Source organism: Falco naumanni, chromosome 2 (assembly GCF_017639655.2).
Source record: "Falco naumanni isolate bFalNau1 chromosome 2, bFalNau1.pat, whole genome shotgun sequence".
Taxonomy (NCBI): Eukaryota; Metazoa; Chordata; class Aves; order Falconiformes; family Falconidae; genus Falco; species Falco naumanni.
This window is the reverse complement of record NC_054055.1, coordinates 120,539,587-120,557,571: the sequence shown is the minus strand read 5'-3', so window position 1 is coordinate 120,557,571 and position 17,985 is coordinate 120,539,587. Positions and strand designations below refer to the sequence as shown.

The 17,985-nt window shown below is 41.1% G+C and overlaps 1 protein-coding gene across 3 annotated transcripts in view; it reads right to left on the bottom strand.

Moving 5' to 3' along the window:
* Window positions 1-17,985, bottom strand: part of CBLB (Cbl proto-oncogene B) — a 130,054-nt gene that overhangs the window by 17,258 nt on the left and 94,811 nt on the right. For all 3 annotated transcript variants that reach the window (XM_040583137.1, XM_040583139.1, XM_040583138.1), the window contains exons 11-13: window positions 10,592-10,777; window positions 7,656-8,021; window positions 4,990-5,084 (exon numbers count right to left, since the gene is read on the bottom strand). In XM_040583137.1, the coding sequence (XP_040439071.1) occupies window positions 4,990-5,084; window positions 7,656-8,021; window positions 10,592-10,777 (647 nt within the window). The remainder of the gene's footprint in view (window positions 1-4,989; window positions 5,085-7,655; window positions 8,022-10,591; window positions 10,778-17,985) is intronic.

Genomic DNA, 17,985 nt, shown 5'->3' with positions numbered 1-17,985 from the left:
CAGCATTGTTTGAAGCCCTCTTCAAAGCCTGTTACTGGGCAAAAACAATCAATCCCCCTTCTCTGCTAAGAAGTCACTGGTTTGGAGGTAGTACTAAAGCCCTAAATTTCAAGTCTCTTGCTTCTGAATACAGCGCAGCCTTAGACAAGTCCTTCACACTAGTAAATCTCTCACTACCTTTAAAGTAAGGAATATACTTGTCAGGTTGTAAATATTATTATGCGAATAATATTTGAAAGGTGCTTTAGATTTGTAAAGCAGTAGAAGAGTTAGAGTACTAACATATAGCTAATATAGTCTCCATCAGAGACCTAAAATTGTCCTATACTTTCATAACATTTTACTAGTATTTCAGATTTCATATTTTTTTAAAAATCGTATCATTCTTCTAATTTACTCCAATTGTAATGATATTTGAGTCCAAACCTCTTGCACTGTGCTGGTAGACATCTATCCCCTCTTCTCCGTGATTATTGAAATTTCTTTGAGATCAAGTTGTTTTATTAAATCTCTGTTATTCTAAGACTAACTATTGTACTACAGAAAGCCACCTAGTAAGATAAATAGACAAATATTTCACAGTTTCTTGTAACTAAACAGATGAACATTGTCATTAGAAGTGAAGACATGCAAAACTTAGGCATCTGTTTATCAAGCTGGTGAAATTTTCTATAATTAATTAAAAAACTTCATTGCTTTTAGAACTTCAGGAGATTTGTGTACAGAGGAATACAAAGCTGACCAGTTTACTGTATTTATGCACACTGTGTTTCTATATTCTCTAGTTCCTCTTCTTACTTAAGCGGAAATATTTTAAAGTTGAAAATCCAAATTACATTCTGGTAGGTGAAGACTTTGTGTTTCTGGTTGCTGAACAGAAGGCTAGATGTCGATCTCTTTTATCCCACTGAGCACCAAGGGCCGAAGGCAAAACAGGAGAGGTGTGAGAATCCATTTGTGCCTGGCCACCTCATGTCCAGCTTAGCTGTAAACAGAGCTCCAGGGAAACGAGCATCTCACACATTCAGAAGTATTTCAGGGCAAGATTCCCTTTCCATCATGTACTGGTGAACTGACTGACAGGACTCGGACATAATGAACTCGCAGTCCCAGGTATTTTGGTTTGGATCAGGACCGTGCTTCTGAAATGAACCCTCCGACCTCCCCCGCTTACCACGCTTCGGTTTGCACTCAGGAGCGCACCACGTGAGCACCTTTCAGATTAAACTAAAATACAAGGTAGGCTCCAAGCGTGCCCTTACTACATCCCGATCACTACAGACTGTTGAAATCCATGGGACCAGACCACAGCCAGTTGACCTGCTGCCCCATCACGCGTACAGTACAGGCAGCAGCTCCCTGCTGTCAACCCTTCTGTCCTGCGCAGAGTGCTACCTGACAGTGCGGACAAAAGCTTTAATCTTGCAATGCCTTAAACTGTTTCAGCGAAGTGTTAAGTGATACGGACCACAGGATCAACGCAGCGCTTGTCAGCTGCTTGTGGCCCTCAAGCAACCCAAGATGTACACAAAGCAGCTCTCGCTCGTTCTCAGAGGAGGACACAGTTTTCTGTTTGCCACAGAGTAAGCCTGAGAATTAGCAATGACAATTAGCACAGAACCCCCGATGCATCCAGATCCACTGGCCCATCGGGCTATGAGCTAGGGACCCGTGCCCTCCAGCGCATCACCCCCCGGCTGCGGGGAACCCGCGCCCCCGCAGTGCCCCTCCAGCACCACCGTGGGGGCACCACGGCACAGCCTCGCGTCCAGGCAGCCGGGATTCCCAAGCCGCGGTCATCTTTACTGGAACCGTGATCGCACCGCCAGAGCCTGTTGGCAAGGCAGAAGGGAGAGCACGAGGATAAAAACCTTTCAGTTCCACTTTTCCCCCAACTACCTCAAAGCAACTAGATTTGCCCAATGTATTCATACACTACAAGAGGCAGTCGGAACTGGGTGTCTCATTACATACTCGAAACCCCAGACACTCTCCCAGAAAATATCACTGGGGCATAAAGCACTTTCAAGACACAGGGGTCAATTTTTTATTGATGTAGCATCTACTCACAGGAATAAAACAATTTGAAAATCACCAAGTTTTAGGGAAGAAGGTGTCTGTATCTTTGGCACAAAAGTTTTACTTATTTTTTTCAAGAACAAAATAGCAACTTGATCAAAACGGCTAAAAATAAACGGACATAATTAAGAGCAGTCCAATAAAAGACTAACTGTTTTCACATGTAGGGCCGGCAATGTAGTGGCTGAGTGGAAAATAACAATCTTGGCTAACAAGAGCCCAACATTTCCTTATTGAAGTACAATTAATAGTAACAATTTTTAGTAAAATGAAAACAAATCAGCACCGTTTCCAGAAAAAGACCGACAGTAGTGCTTTTCTATTACTGTAATTTAGGAAAGAAAAAAAAAAAAAAGAAAGGTCATAATTGTAATGCATTCAGTAAAACTGATCAAACATGGCAATCGGGGACATTTTAGAACTGTGAAGTTCCAGCGGCGGCTCACTGAAATCAGTCTGAATCATGAGGCAGCACATACACGCTCAGTGGATCCTTCAGTCCAACCCTTGGAATTACAAACTCACGACAGTAACTTGAAAGAATAAAATGCCTCGGAGCTGTATGGAGCAAACTGGCTCTGAAGCCACAACTCCGCAGAGATCGGAGAGTAGGAAAAAACGAGAAGCCTGCTCCAGACTGATTGCAGTAGCACAGCTGTGGAAAGCCGGAGTAGCTTGGACGGAGTACGGCTGCACATATTTCTGCGGGCTTAGCACAGTCAATTTAACAAGAGGAAAAATACACTGTAAAAATATTCTTGCCGACATTTCAAATTAAATCATGCTAAATATTATTTAGGTTACCTTTTGGAAAGCAATTGTTATGGTTGGTGGAAACATTAAACTTATTAAACTTGCTATTTTTGAAAATTCTCCCCCCACCCCCTCCATTTTTCCACCCACATATTGCCACATGATAGTACAGATTATGGGGTATTTTCTAGGGGTAACAAAAGCCTAATTTGATTTTTAAAAAATTTTAAAAAGTAAAAATTTTAAATTTACACATTCGTGTTCTGAGGAAAAACTAAAAATTAATTATTGTATGTTGTTAACAGCCATTCCATGTGACATTTTAGTAGTTGTTAATCAGATGATTTTAATTTCTGATCCCTATGTTATATATTGATACTCATTACATTTTAAAAATCAAAACTTAAAACATGCTGTATATTTTTTAAAAGGTGTAAGTACAAAACCAAACTGGAAATGAGAGTTATTTTCTTCCTCAGAAGTCTGCTTTTAGCAAATGAAGATTTTCTCTTGGCTGGAAAATATCTGTTCTCAGTTCAGAAGGCTGCAGGTAACGAAGGTGACTCTTCTGCCCAAGCTGAAGACCACCCTAGCTTTGCACTGGTGGGACATGGATTTCATGCCTGTCCACATTGCTACTGGACTCTCCAGTGAACAGTGTATGGAGTATGTATGTGCTGTACTTTTGATTCTAGGCTCCATTTGCAAAGGTCTGAGTAAAAAATGGGGTATTCATGAAAAGAATGTTTTGGTTTTTTCAGCGCTACACAAAGTAAAAGTAAGAATCTTCCCCTCTTGGGAGCTCAATTGGCTTTGGAATATCAAAGTATTTCGTTTGTCTAGCAGAGCCGTTGCTTTCTCCTTCTGACTGAGAGCGTGGACACCCCGGGGTTCGCACCGTATCACGGAAGGGGTGGCCAACCCGAGGAGCTCAGCTGATAAGGGCATGGGTGACACGAGGTAGCCAAAGGGTGCTCCTGTGATACCCTAACTCACTCAGGTTACATCCCAACAGGCACTTACAGAAATGTCTGGACTACGTTCTGAAATTCGCTTCTGAAAAGCAACTAAACATGGAGAACTTCAACCTGGCAGCTGCTCCCCTTGGAAACATGCTTCTGAACGGAAAAGCCAACGCCCCACCGCACCTTTATTCCAGCGCTCAGGAAGAGAAACCCCAGCATATTAATGAAATGCTGAAATGTATTTGTCTTTTATGTTACTGCTAAGTGCACAACAATGGAATGAGTGCTGAAGATACAGCAAAACTCCAGACTAAAGAGAAAATTCTTAGTATTAGTACGTAATGACAGCCCAATTATTTTATTTAACAGCAAGAATCACAAGTAGCGCACTAGAAAGAAGCTGTAGGATAACATCAAATGTTGAGATATGCTTCGATTTCCTTACAAAGCCATGAAAAATTGACAAAACTATATCATAGCACTTCCAGGCTTTCTAGTTTAAGTATCTCTTGTTCTGTAGAATATCTTGTGTGATTCAGAGTCCAAAGACACTTGCCATGCACAGCAGCATCTTGGTACCTAACCAACAGTCGTGTTACTGGAAGACCAAGAGTAGTCTGCAACTGGAAATGACAAAATTTCCCAAATCATATTCTGGAACTCAGGGAGGTTAACCCCACTTGAAATTATAGAAAGCATTTTTCTTTGGTTGGGTTTTAGCCACAACAGAGACAAGATACTGGTGTGAGCCCTGGATAAATCCCCATGAGCAGAAAGCATGGCTAGATGAGGGGCAGGACACACACAGATCACACTCTCTACCCCAGCGCTTTCCCTGGAATCTCTCATCTGCTGCGACAAATAGCTCTGACCACACTTCTCCTGCAGTAGTAGAAGCAAAACCAGACAGCATCTGCTCCCACTGCCAAATGTCTGGAGTAAGATCTCCCACAATTCATTCTCTCTTCCTATAAAAATGTAGTATGTGCAGTTAACATTAGAACTGCTCCCACTCAATCAATACAATTTACATTTCCTTTGTAACACCACATTAAAGTTCATGGAAAATGTATCACCTAGTCATAGTAATTAATTTTTTTTTTTTTTTGGCTTTCCTCTTTTAGCACCAAAGAATCAGTGCTATTATTTAACATTCATTAACACATTTCCTTTATAGATGAACTTAACTTACTTTATACTAGGGATGATGCAGGCAGCTGGAAGAGGGGGTGAAAGCCGTGGAGGGACATCATATTCTTCATTTATCAGATGACCATTTGAAAAGACCTAAAAATCACACAAGTGTTACAGTGGTTATTGCCTCCTGTTTATCATCAAGGATGTACCAAACAGACCTAGAGAAGGCCACGGGCAAAGGCTGTCCTAGGAGCTCACACCGCAGAGGTGTGACGTGGAGTGACTCCCTCATACCTGTTTCAGCCCACCCCCACCTGGGAGCTGGAGAACACGTTAGCTTAACGCTTCAGCCAGCAAGGAAGTCCCACTTCACACTCACTAGATGGACTGCTCAGTTACAGGCGAACTGCTGGCGGGGGGTGGGGAATTAAGATTTCAAGACAGCAAACTGATCCAAGTGAGAGGGATGAAGTACTCTGGGAAACCAGCAGGCACAGCGCGCTAAACACACTGATGTTTGTTACAGCTCCGTGATACAGCGCCTGCCAGAATGCACCCCCTGCCCTGTGGGTAACAGGATTGCCTTCCTGATTCTTGGTTTTTACCAATAGCAAAAAGATTATAATATAATTGATATATGAATCAGGGACGAAAACTCATTAAATGCTTCATTCATGAATGCGCATACAGCCTGAAACAATAATTCCGAGTTGTCAGCTGCTCCGTTTAACCAAATGGCTTAGATCCATAACCTGAAGATGACAGTTCAAAGCAGCATTTGGTTCAACACATGTGTAACTCCCTCAGTCTACAACGGCACTTCTACACAGAGTGGTTATTCTGATTTGACAAGTATTTATTCCATCACCTTCAATCCTGTGCCAGACCACAACTGGAATGTCGTATGAAGGTAAAATTGAAGATATATACACAGTGTCCTTTCAAAATCAGATGAAAAGCTGTAGAGTTTTGATCAACAGCCTGCTGTAAGCAAAATTTTGGGGGTTTGCCTCAACGCTGATAAAAGAACATTCTAATGATATGTAACATCACGGACTTAAGCACCTTTCATCATATATGTCAATGTTCTTTACCAATACTAATTAAATTTCAGTAACATACTTTCAAAATAACCAAAACATCCATATAAGAAAAAAAAATGTAAAATGGAGATAGAAAGGTTAAATAGCTTGTGACTTTGGGAAAAGCAAACAGAGAGAAAACGTTACGCTTTCTAACTACCGTGACTTAACCATGTATCCATCCTTCCTAGCACAAGCTATGTAGTCTTCAAGCAAAATAAAGAAGAGCAGCTTTGAGCTAACAGCCTGCTCTATGAATAAATTACTGAGCTGTTTTTATAAAACTGATCAGAAACAGAACTAGGAATTCTTTCTTAGGCTGTCACCACCTGATCTCTTTCAAAGCTAAGCCTCCCAGCCGTAAGACTTGCAATTTGTGTGAAGCCACCTAACGCCAGAACTACTCCCTCTCCACTCTCCCCCCAGATATCTTCAATTAACATATAGCAACGATCCTTCACTTCCCCCACCATCTGATAAAAGAAACACCATAGTTAGTGCCATCTATGCTAGACACTGCAACAAGGGCGGGAGGACATACTTCTGTGGGTGACAAGCCAATGTCCCCAGCAAACCAAGCTAGATAATCAGCGGGAAGGCTGCAAGTGACAACTCAGAATGCCCTCAGCACTGAAAATGGATTATCGGACATTACACCGGACATTTGTCCAAGAGAAGTCAAAAGCTGCTATGAACAAGTTGTAACAATATACAACGGAGCTCTGATTTAAGCACAAAGAAAGAAAAATTCAGCTGAAGGAATGTGCATCACTGTAAGCAACTGTAAAAGATAAACGGAGTTGCAATGCTAATTATCCTGCATAAGGTTTAGGATGTTGCTGATAATAACAAATGAAACAACGCAATACTGGGGCCACTCAGCACTTTCAAGGATGCTACACATCTAGCCAGTGGTAAAGATGCAATAAGCAATTCCACATGTAACTTGGCTTCAGATGTATTTGTTTCCTCTTTCTTAAGGGTCAAGGCAGGCTAGATCTTTTCCATTAGACTACACAGAACACCATGACTAATTCAATGCTCTTTTGAAAATGAGGTTTTACTGATGAACCACACAACTGACCTTTAGAATATTTAGCTTGTTATGTTAATGCACACAATATATCTGACAATTTAAGTCCATTTGTATACCTCATCTGTATGTACTGTACACATCACAGATTGAAGAGGTTACTGAGTCCCCACCTCACCTATGACAGAGGTAACTGGAACATCTGCTTTTCCATCAGGAAACACATACACAATTCTGGCACAAGATGCTTCCACATTGGACCTGAGATACTACATAACTATACTACGACAGTGATTTATTATTATCATGCACCGACTGTATGGATAATTTACTAAAAGGTTATAGCACACCTAGAATTTTCTCTCCATTTCTTGAAGATTTCATGTTAAAATTGTAACTTAGACCCTCATGTACTGTTTCTTTTAAAATCACAGTATTAACAAACTGTTGATTTAGGACCAGCTTACTACCAAGGATCAACACGACAGCCTCAGAAACAGCAGACAAGCACTGACCAGCACAAAGAGCACGCTACCCGCAGCACGACAGCGCTGCAGGGGGGTCCCAGACCAGGATCCCACACATCACATTCAGCACATTTCATACCTTGGCACCTTCCGCAGGCAGCTCGTGCCGTCTGTGTTTCCTCATAAATCCTGGATCAGAACCGATGCGGTTGTGCCTTCCATTTATGTTTGAAATCGCAGTCAGTCCTGGTTTGGGAGAAGCATCGCTCCCTATTCGACATCCTACCAACTGACCTGTCCCGAACACATCCCTGGGACACCAGCCTTCCAGGGGCACGGGCTGGTCTCTGGAAGGCACGCTTTCCGGGTGGTGCAGGTGTCTGCTCATCCTGTTCTCCGGTGGAATTGGAGGGGGTCGCTCCGGTGGGGGCGGTGGAGGATCACGCAAGGGAGGTGGTGGTGCTGGCAAAGGTTTGTCTTGTTTCCTCACCATACAAGGAGAAGACTAAGCAACACAGGTTTAAAAAAAAAAAAAAAAAAAAAAAAAAAAAGTTACATATAGGTGTGCGTATTTCTCTCGTGGTCAGGTATGGCTTTACCATTTCTAACCGAGATATTTTCAAGGTGTCACAACAACACCTGCAAGCAGACGAAATGTTAGCCTCGCCCTCTCTGCCGAGAGCACGCCCCCAGGTCAGCTGTTGCATGAGTAACCCAAGGAAGGAGTGGAAGGGAGAAAAGACAACGGACAGAGGCAGGTTTATCTGACCCATCATTTTTTTCCAGAATCCTTTGCATCACTTCTTCAGCTGCTGAAATGAATTCTGAGGAGTGTTTGGAAAAAACAGACTGCCTGAAGCTGAATAGCCCCGAACAAACGAAAACCCACGTGCAAAAGGAAATGACTTAGCGACAGCGAATGAGCACAAAAAAGCAATGACTAGGGAGCAACTGGGAAAAGAAAATAACTACTGCTGTTTTAATTGTGTACCTAGGGATAACTTTACGGTTAGAGTGCCCCGCTTGTGTGAACCGCAGTTGTGTGTTTCAGGTAACACACCCAGGATGCAGTTATGTTTGCAATTAGCTCATCTGCAAACGACCTTTGCCAGAGTACATCCTTTCCCAGTATTGAACCATATCACAAATGGTGAAATGTCTTCCAAAATTACATGTACTAATATTAGAAAGCTGGAACCCAAGTTATTAGGGGAAAAAAACAACAAAACCAATAAACCATATGTCAGTAGCTGTACAGCTTCTAAGAGCAAAACGCTGATAAACCCAAAACATTTTCATTAGGAGTGAATTACTAACAACATTTTACAAAATAACACTCAGGCCAGGTCTTTACAAAGTGTTTTTCTCTTACCACCAGCTACTATAAGTAATACAGGGAAGATTATTTCCCTGGGAAGGTGTAGTTTTCATGGACTCTGCTAAGCCTGCGTAATATTACCACTTGAAGAGATTGAGGTTGCAAAAGTTTTAAAGTAACAACAGCATTTGCTGTCGCTCCACAGGTTAGCCCACCATTCCTCTTCGTGCAGCACCTCAACACGTTACTCAGACTGAAAATAAAAGTTATTCTACCTACAGGTCTATTAATATTCAATATAATAATATATTAATACGTTATTATTCAATATATGCAGTGTATTCAATAAATGTTTAATTCAGTTGCTAGTTAAGAAAAAGTTATTCTCACTGCCAAGGCAAGAACATAATGGCTGCCTCCAAATTCTTCGTTATAGTTTATAGTTAATTATAGTTTTCCATTGCAGAAAAAGAGAAGTTTTTGACTGAAGCAGTAGTCTCAGAAGGACTAAACTGCCATCTTTTTGTTCTTTCAAAGTATGAAATTATTCTTTGTTGCCCCCACCTTGTTTCCTTTTCATCCCCCCAATTATCTTTTAAAGTGAAATTTCAAGGGAAAAAAAGGCATTTCCAAAATAACATCACTGGAAAATTTAAAGCAATATTGATATTTCTGATTTGCTGATTTTTAAAAGACAAACTTTGTAAAAATATGGTATTGTAGAATTAATTTCTAATGGATGTGCCATATATTTAGGATATATCCTCAATGTGTTATAAATTCCCCTGTATAATAGAAGAAGTGGTGAAAAACCATTCAAACTTCTATTTTTCCCTCTAAATTATAAACCACTAGAATCTTAAAAAGAGGTTGCTTCTCAAGCTTGAAGTAAAAACCTGAAAAAATAGATAGGGTTCTTCATACTGGATTATTATGAGCACACAGCTTTCAAGTCATGTCTTGATCTTGAATTTGAACTCATCATCTAAAAATGAAAAATTTAAATCTAATTCCCCCTCCCTATACAGCACTTACAACAAAATGATCAACTCACAATAGAGAGGAAACTTAGTATTTGTTCTCCTTCATGCTTATCCACTCCCAAGAAAATCATTAAATCTTGAGTATCATTAGTTTCACAAAACACAGCATACAATTTATTAGCTATAGAGTCAGTATTATTTTCCTTGAAACTGGACTCCTAATATATGCTATTTAAGGTTTTGAAAGCAGTGTATCTGCACATATTTTTCTTGTAAGGATGCTGTGGAAATTGAGGATAAGTTGTCATCAGAGCACAACATGTAATTTTAATAAGATAATGACCTCGAAATCTATTTTTGGGAAACTTTAATTTCTATTTATTTTCAAAAATCAGGGTTTACTACAAAACTCATCCATTAGCAATGTCTTTAAAATTCTGACCCTAACCAATTATAGTATAATCAACAGAGAAACAGAGGTCCCATCTGACCAGCACACGTAGCCGTAAACATCTGACTGTGTAAGGTGTGACGGGCGCTCGCCAGAGTCAGCTGAAGGAGATAAGGGACTTAACCAATGTGGATATAATCTAAAGTTTTTCTAAGCTACAAGGAATTAAAGACCTTTTGGACAGAGCAAACTCCCGAAAAAGAAAACATGCATGGAAAATTTCAGAAGTGCAACTTCCAAAGCAAACATGCAAAGCTCACCTTGAAAACAATACAATTTCTAAATCTTCGTTTATAAAGGAATAATGGTTCAGTAAGGCTCACCTTTGGTGACCCAGTAGGGCTGGCACATGGTGACCGTGCTACTCCCTTCTGAATAAGGTCCAGACGAGGAGGTACAGGTGGAAGACTGAGGTGGGGGATCTGCAGGGGGTCTGGGAGTGGTTTTCTTCTTTGTGCAAGAGGGGAAGATCCCGGGGACGTCACTGGTGAATTCTGCCTCTCATTGCACTTCAAGACAGAAAAAACCCAATTGCTATTTACCTGATGGTCAGGTACACAACTTCCATTCCCCGATGGAACATTCGATATTTTTCAGGTACTTACTAACAGTAATTTATCATAACGGACACCCTGCTGCTCTTTTAATTAATAGTACCGGTGCTCATCTTACAGTTACTGAAAAAGAAATCTACAAGTCTGTCTAAGTCTAACTAAGGTCCATGTCAACTTGTGATGAAAATAGAAGAACAATGTACGTTCCAGTAATTCGTTTAAGAAAACAAGCAATCATTGTCATATGAAAGGGAACAACCACTAACATACAAAGACGCTGCTGCAGTGCTGCTGCTCTGCATAACCTTTTTATTACTAGAGAGCACTCCATGTAAGATTCTGTAAATTGCTTGTAAAAGCTGGACATCTATGCTACTGTCTGTTAAACACAGCCCATTTTCAACATATACTTCCATAGAAAACAGAATGTACCTGTCTCCTGAAAACTTACAAATCACAATTATCAGTAAGTCAGCAGGCAAAGAAATTAATTCTTCCCTTATTTATGTGTTGATTTACCCAAATCATTTTAGGACAATTCAGTTTATCATTTTAGCAAATATGGAACTAATTAGTCACACATACACACACTCCTCCCCCCCCAGTGACAAACTATGATACTTCTTTCTCTTGACTTGTCCTTTCAAACTCATTAGAACCAAAGATCTCACTCCTCAATCCAGGCTCCACCTGTTTTTGCAACTAGTCCCTGAACCTCACCTGGCTCACTTTAAACAATCAGAGTTTAATTGCCTGCATAAATTAGATGTTTCTGTGAGCTCACCGTACTTGTTTCACTGTACTTACTGTACGTAACCCTGGCTGTTTACGCTGTTCCGTGCTTTCCCTGACAGTAGGCACAAGTGGCTGGAAGACATTCACACCGAGCATCAGCCTCAGGCCACGCGTGTGCCGAGGCACCCCTGCCCTCCTGCCTCGTAACTCCTTACGGGGCTAACAGGCGGCCAGCTTCCTAAGGCAGGCACGACAAACTGATCGCAAAAAATGCACTCGGCTTTACGCTAAATCACTTTGATCAAAACTTTCCCCCTCATTTCATTAGCTTTTTCCCACCGATGCTGTACAGACCCGTAGCGATGACAGGGGTGAGACTAGGAAGTTCTTTAACAAGGTAAACAAATAAACATTACCTTTCTTTACATGTGGTGTCTATATTAAAGCATCTGAAAACTTCAGAAATTCAAAAGCAGATCCAGGAAAAGGATGTAATAAACAGTCTCCTCACTCAGTGTGCTGTATACTACAGCTTAGTTTAGTATTCTGTTCTACATCATTGAGATTGCCACCAGATTTGCTTCAAAAACTAGGAGCTACCACAGTATTACTTGCAATAATAATAAATATTGCAATAAACCTTGCAATAAAACGTGAGAGAGAGGAGGAGCTGCTGAAGAGCTAGAAGGCTGACGTGCAATGCCATGGCCAGAATGATTTTCTGTTGATACCCAAGGTCTTACCACTTTGTCTACAAGCGTAAGCTCAGCAGCAGGACTACACATTCAATTTCAAGAGGCTGAGCAATTCCAGGTTTGTGCTCTTCACGGCTACAAGTAGTTTCCCAGTTTCTCTTTCCAATGAAGGAGGAGTCACACGATGTTCATACTAAATGGCTTGAACACAGCCCTGAAATTTTCTTTGTTTCCTTTAATTGGTGAATACCCCTGACCTTGACTGGAAGTCCATGAGGATAAACACATGAATGACTGAAGTGCTTCGCCTCTCTGAATATTATGGAAAGACGAGTAACTAAGCTAGATAAGTATCTCACAAGCATGCCTGAGCAACTGCAATTATAAAATGACTATGAACTGAACGTCAATTCATTTTCCTTAACAGAAAGCATCTATCTTTTAAATAGAACAATAAGCACTGTATCATTTCATGGCATTAATTTTCAAAGTTTAGTTATACCTCCACCTGAAAGCTAAGAGACATGTAATAGAATATATTCAATTCTTTGGTTTCAGCAGACAGAAAATTAATTTATTTCCCGAATTATTTGAAACAACTAATACACAGGTCACACCTTCAAACAGATACAATTATTTAAAATAAAAGCCTTGCAGTAAGTCTCTACATTTTATGGTGTTCCCCAACACGTCTCAGTCAGCAGGGAATTGCTCCAGGAGAACTAAGAAACAACTCTATATGTAATAGGAGTCGGAAACAAAGAATAAGAAAAATAAGAAATACTGCAGAGGACTGGACAGGAAACATTTGTTTGGAATTTAAGATGTTCTAATTGCCGTGGAAATAATTAATGCAACTTCCTCAGAGTGCAACCTGACACTATTCCTATACAGCAGCCTCCTCTAACACAGCTGTGCTCTAAAGAATCATCAAAATGATAAGCTCATCCCTCCGTCAGCCCACTGGTGCCATTTGTGTCAGACTTTTCTCTTACAGCAACAAAACAACAGTCCAGCTCCAGCAGAGACAGAAATCATGGGAATATTCACATCCAAAACCCAGTGGGGACGGATTTTCAGATTTGCGGAAACAAGTGGTTGAAAAACACACCTAATATGTAGTAGGCAGTAACAAAAAACCTAGAAAAATATTAAGATTCATTTAGAAGTTCAAGAGTCTTAAAACGTGATATTTTTTAACCCTGCTGAAGCAAGAGATTTAATTTATGCGATTAACTTCTGGTTCCACGTGTCTGTTATTTAGCTATCTCTACCCACCATATTCCATGGATGGTAAATCAGAACTGCCAAAATGAAATGGAAAGAAGCAGCAAGGGTGTGAAAGGGCTTCCATTAAAGCTTACATCAGCGCTTTGTTTCAAAGTAGAAAAATCATCTTTCAGTCCCCTGCACTACTATTGCCTACAGCCACAACACTCCCACAACGCGCTGTGGCCCCAGAGATTTCCGAAGGGAACTGATGATGACCAACAGGTTAAAGAATAACTTGAAGGAGGGGGAGGGGGCGTAGGACGGCTGCAAGCACAATCAGTTTCTCCCCCTACAGGGAAGCCTAATCCATATCACCACTTGGTGCTTAGCTAAGAGAAAATGCTTTGCTGGGACTATAAGTTCTTGTTTACTGATATTAAAAATAAACCAAAGCAAAATACTCTGCATCAACAAACCTGTTTTCTTCAGCATTCTGTATCAGGGTTCCAGCGTATTCCCATCATATAAAAAATCCCATATTTTTCCTGTCAGCCCCCATCCAACCTCTCCAACTGCATCATTTGATGTTTGCTGACGGCTAGGCCAACGAGATGGTTGCATTTCATGTGGCCACCAGGGCACCAACAGATGTACACAACACCTACTCTTCCTGACAGACTCCCTAAGGACAAGGAGATTTAAAATTTTTCTGTTTGTCACCTACTGGAGATTTCTGCGTATCTTCTCTTCACTGGAAATAAAGCAGTAATGAGAGCAGCACGGTGACAAAAAAGTAAAGCAGGCAAGACACAAAGCAGTACAAGTGAACTGGCAGTGACAGAAGACAGACCTTTGGCGTCCAAAGGAGCCCTGCTGCAGCAGACCTGAGCAATAAAGATGTCATTAAGGAAAAGAACACAGACGCCTTTGTAGCAGCACGGACTGCATCTGGCTGGCACGGCTGCTGCGAGGGAGAAGCAGCTGTCACCGACTTCGCAGCCGTACTGTACTGCGGAGCTGACCACACGTGTGCTATTTAATCAGATGTATTTATTACTGGGATATACTGGTATCCGTTTGCCCCTAGTGGCTGTGAATTCAAGAATAAGCCTGCTTTTGACATTACGGTTTCTAATGAAGGTTTTTCTGATGGAAGTATTAAGCCAGGCTATCGGTTGGAGAGGTTTAGCTCCCAACGCCTTTCTGCCAGACAGGCACATCTGAAAAGCACACTTGACACAAATCCTAACAAGTGACTCACGGAGGAATATTATCCTGATTGCTGATGTCCTGCGGGAGTGGACTCAGGAACTGAGAAACTGTATAACAAGACATCTAGGAAGGTCCACGCAGACCTACACCAGAAGTGGATTTTCTATTTCCAAGTAGTTCCCTGAAGTTTCTGTATTTATAATCAAATAAGAGTAACTCATGCATTTGTTACTTCTTGTTAGGATAAATTTTGACCAAGACAGACCAGTACAATCCGGACTCAAAAATCTGTGTGAGGATATAGTTACATCACTTATGCTGACGGCTGTAAACATTTTTTTCACAATCAGGTGTGTCCTTTATTTGATCTTCCCTTTGCTGACCCAAGCAAACGCGTGTGCCGGAGGGCGCGGGAGCAGAGGCTGCCCGGGGCGGCAGCAACACACTTTTGGGCAGGGGGCACACGCTGCCGCCCACCACTCCTGCCCCGCTCCAGTACGAACCGCCGAGCAGCTGAGGACTCCTGTGGGGGGGCAGGATTTTAATGCATTCCCACGAACCAGCTGCACCACGAAGAAGGCAGTGACAGGTATGTATGAGTTAAGAGTGCACAGATGAAGGGAATACCTGGATATGTACTTGAAGTGTTTATTTCCATATTCCTGTATTTTGTATCATGGAATTAAAAACACTATTACTACATAATATATGCTTTTTTTCATTGCCAGGACAATCTAATACTTTGGAAATGAGGAGGAGCAGTGAAAAACACAGTCTCCTCCCATATTTTGAGAGCCAACGTCTTTTGCCATGATTTGTTAAACCTGAGCTAACTCATCTGCTGGAGGACGCCTACTCATGACAAACAGTGCCTCCCCCAGTCTGACAATTTCCTGTAACTATTTTAAAGTAACAGAATCAAAGTCAGTCTTCGGTGCATTCAACAGCTAGGAAATTAATTCCAGAGAAGACTGTAACTCCCCAGACAAGGTAACTTCATCTAGTGTTAGAAGAAAGTACTTTTAGAGAATGTTAATTCATGTTAAGCTATTGAAAACCTCATTAGTCTTGCATACTGCTAAGGCCTTCCTCTACATTTTCATGTAGTATTATTTGGATCAAACTTTACCTTAGCACTTATGAATTCAATATTATTTACTTTTTAACAAGAACTCCTGCACTATGCATTTTCATTATTTCCTTTCTGTCTTTTTAAAAGTGTATCACATAATATCTCATACAAGGTAAAGTGACAGATAATTCATTGGGATAATGGGATATTAAGCATTATGGAACAATAAATAAAAATAAAGAAAAATCAGTCTACCAGGGACTCAAATGCCCTCTTTAAAAATGGAAAAAGCCATTTTTAATATTTACGTGAGCCTGTAATCTGCACATTTTTTTAAACGTGCCTTTCATAACGTTGTGCTTGGCTAGCACAAATGGATGGAGCCGAGAAAAGGATCGCTTCGGGCAGTAACTGCCGTCGCTAATCTCATACCACGGGACTGGAAATTTCTCAGCGATGAGACAATTAACAGAGGCTTTGGCACGACTCTTCATCTTTCTTTCATAAAGAAGTATCTAAAGACAAATTAGTAATGAAAAAGAATAAGCTGCTTGATGAGGCAGATAAACAGACTAATTGCAGTGAGTTTCGCTAAAGCCTCCGTTGCAGCTGATCTGCTGCTGCTGACTCACACACAACACCTACCTAGCAAGAGTGAGTCTCTTTTCTTAAAGTGTATCCATTTACTCATTCCATTAAAGAATGAGTAAGTAGCTTCGTGACTATTCTTTTCCTTAAAGCAATTTCGAGTCTGAGGTTCCTCAGGGACTTAATTCAGATACCTCTTACAGTTAGTGAGCACGCTTCAGAGACAGAGCGATAAAGTGCAGAACTGGTCTTCTTCCGATACCCAACTTACATTCATAATTCATAGAGGTACAGCAGGTGACAAAAATCTGTGTCTTCTGTGACAATTCCATGAAAGGGTTTTTCAGCTTTTCATTTTGCCAAGAGGAGAACACTTGAAAACCCACCCAGGCCCCTTAATCAGCGACGAACCTGACTGCGCTGTGTGTGCTCCTGCAAGGAGCTTGCTGCAGCTTTCATTGCATTAGGAATATCTGTCCAATACAGGTCCCAAAGACAGTGCAAACTGGTAGTAACAGCTTAGAAACGTGCTAACAGTGCCCCTCTCACAAGGCTTTCAGGACAACAAGGACTGATTTGAACAGTTCTGCAACCCCCAGTGAAGCTCCACGGTCACTTTTATCAGGACTCCACGCCGCTGGAACTCTCCTCTTCCAGCAGGTTTACCGCCTCAGCTCACTACTAGCCAGGCACGCCACAAAGGCGGCTACTCCCAGTAATACCACGTGGTCTGGCCAGGTGATTTGAGACAAAATCAGCCCATTTGATTTTCAAGGATTTAGCAGCTTTATGTTGAGAAAGTATGAGACAAACCCTGCAATAAAATAAGAATTGAAAGATGTGTTCCCTGGGATTACACAGTAAGCACAGTATCAGCAGGTAAGCTGCAAGAACTAAATTATTGTCTTTGCCATCTAACTTCTATTGCTTCAACAAATCCAACGGCTACAACAGACAGCCATCAGGCAGTACCATGGTCACATTAACAGCATTAACAAGGAACAAAGGAAAAATTCAAAAAAAAGTAAAAAGCCTACATAATGTCGTAGAAGAAAAAAAGAATTTCTTCTAGCAGGCTCTGAAGAAATGCTTTTGCGGGAAAAAGAAATTATTAGAAGAAATGGACATGGCTGATGAAGGCAGCACTAAAAGAAGTTGCATATAAATAATGCCATGTCCCACACTGGCGGGGTGATTAAGAGCATCCCTGTACAACCACTGGTAACAATTTTAAGGAGAAAACAGAAGGTAAGAATCACCAAATGGCCTGATAACTCAACATTTTCAAGTAAGGACTTCAAGAGGTTAACAGACAGTGGAAAACGCTGTTCCTAAACTTCAGGGATAATTATGTTTCTTTCACCGAACAATGAAATTAGTGATATAAAAATAGCAAGCAGCAAAGCACTCAAGCACTCGGTGGATACTGAAAACAAGACTACTTATAGTAAAGCCTATTGTTCCTTCTTTTGATAAAAGCATAATGCATTTTTGCCTTATCATGGAAGTGATAGTGTTATAAAAGCCCATCAATTCCAGGCTATCTCACAGAGGTCAGGCTGCAGACTGCAATTTCAGTCCAGGGAGGAAGGATAAACTGTTCCCAGGAGTGGGCCATGCTCTATTACATGCACAACACAAAAATGATT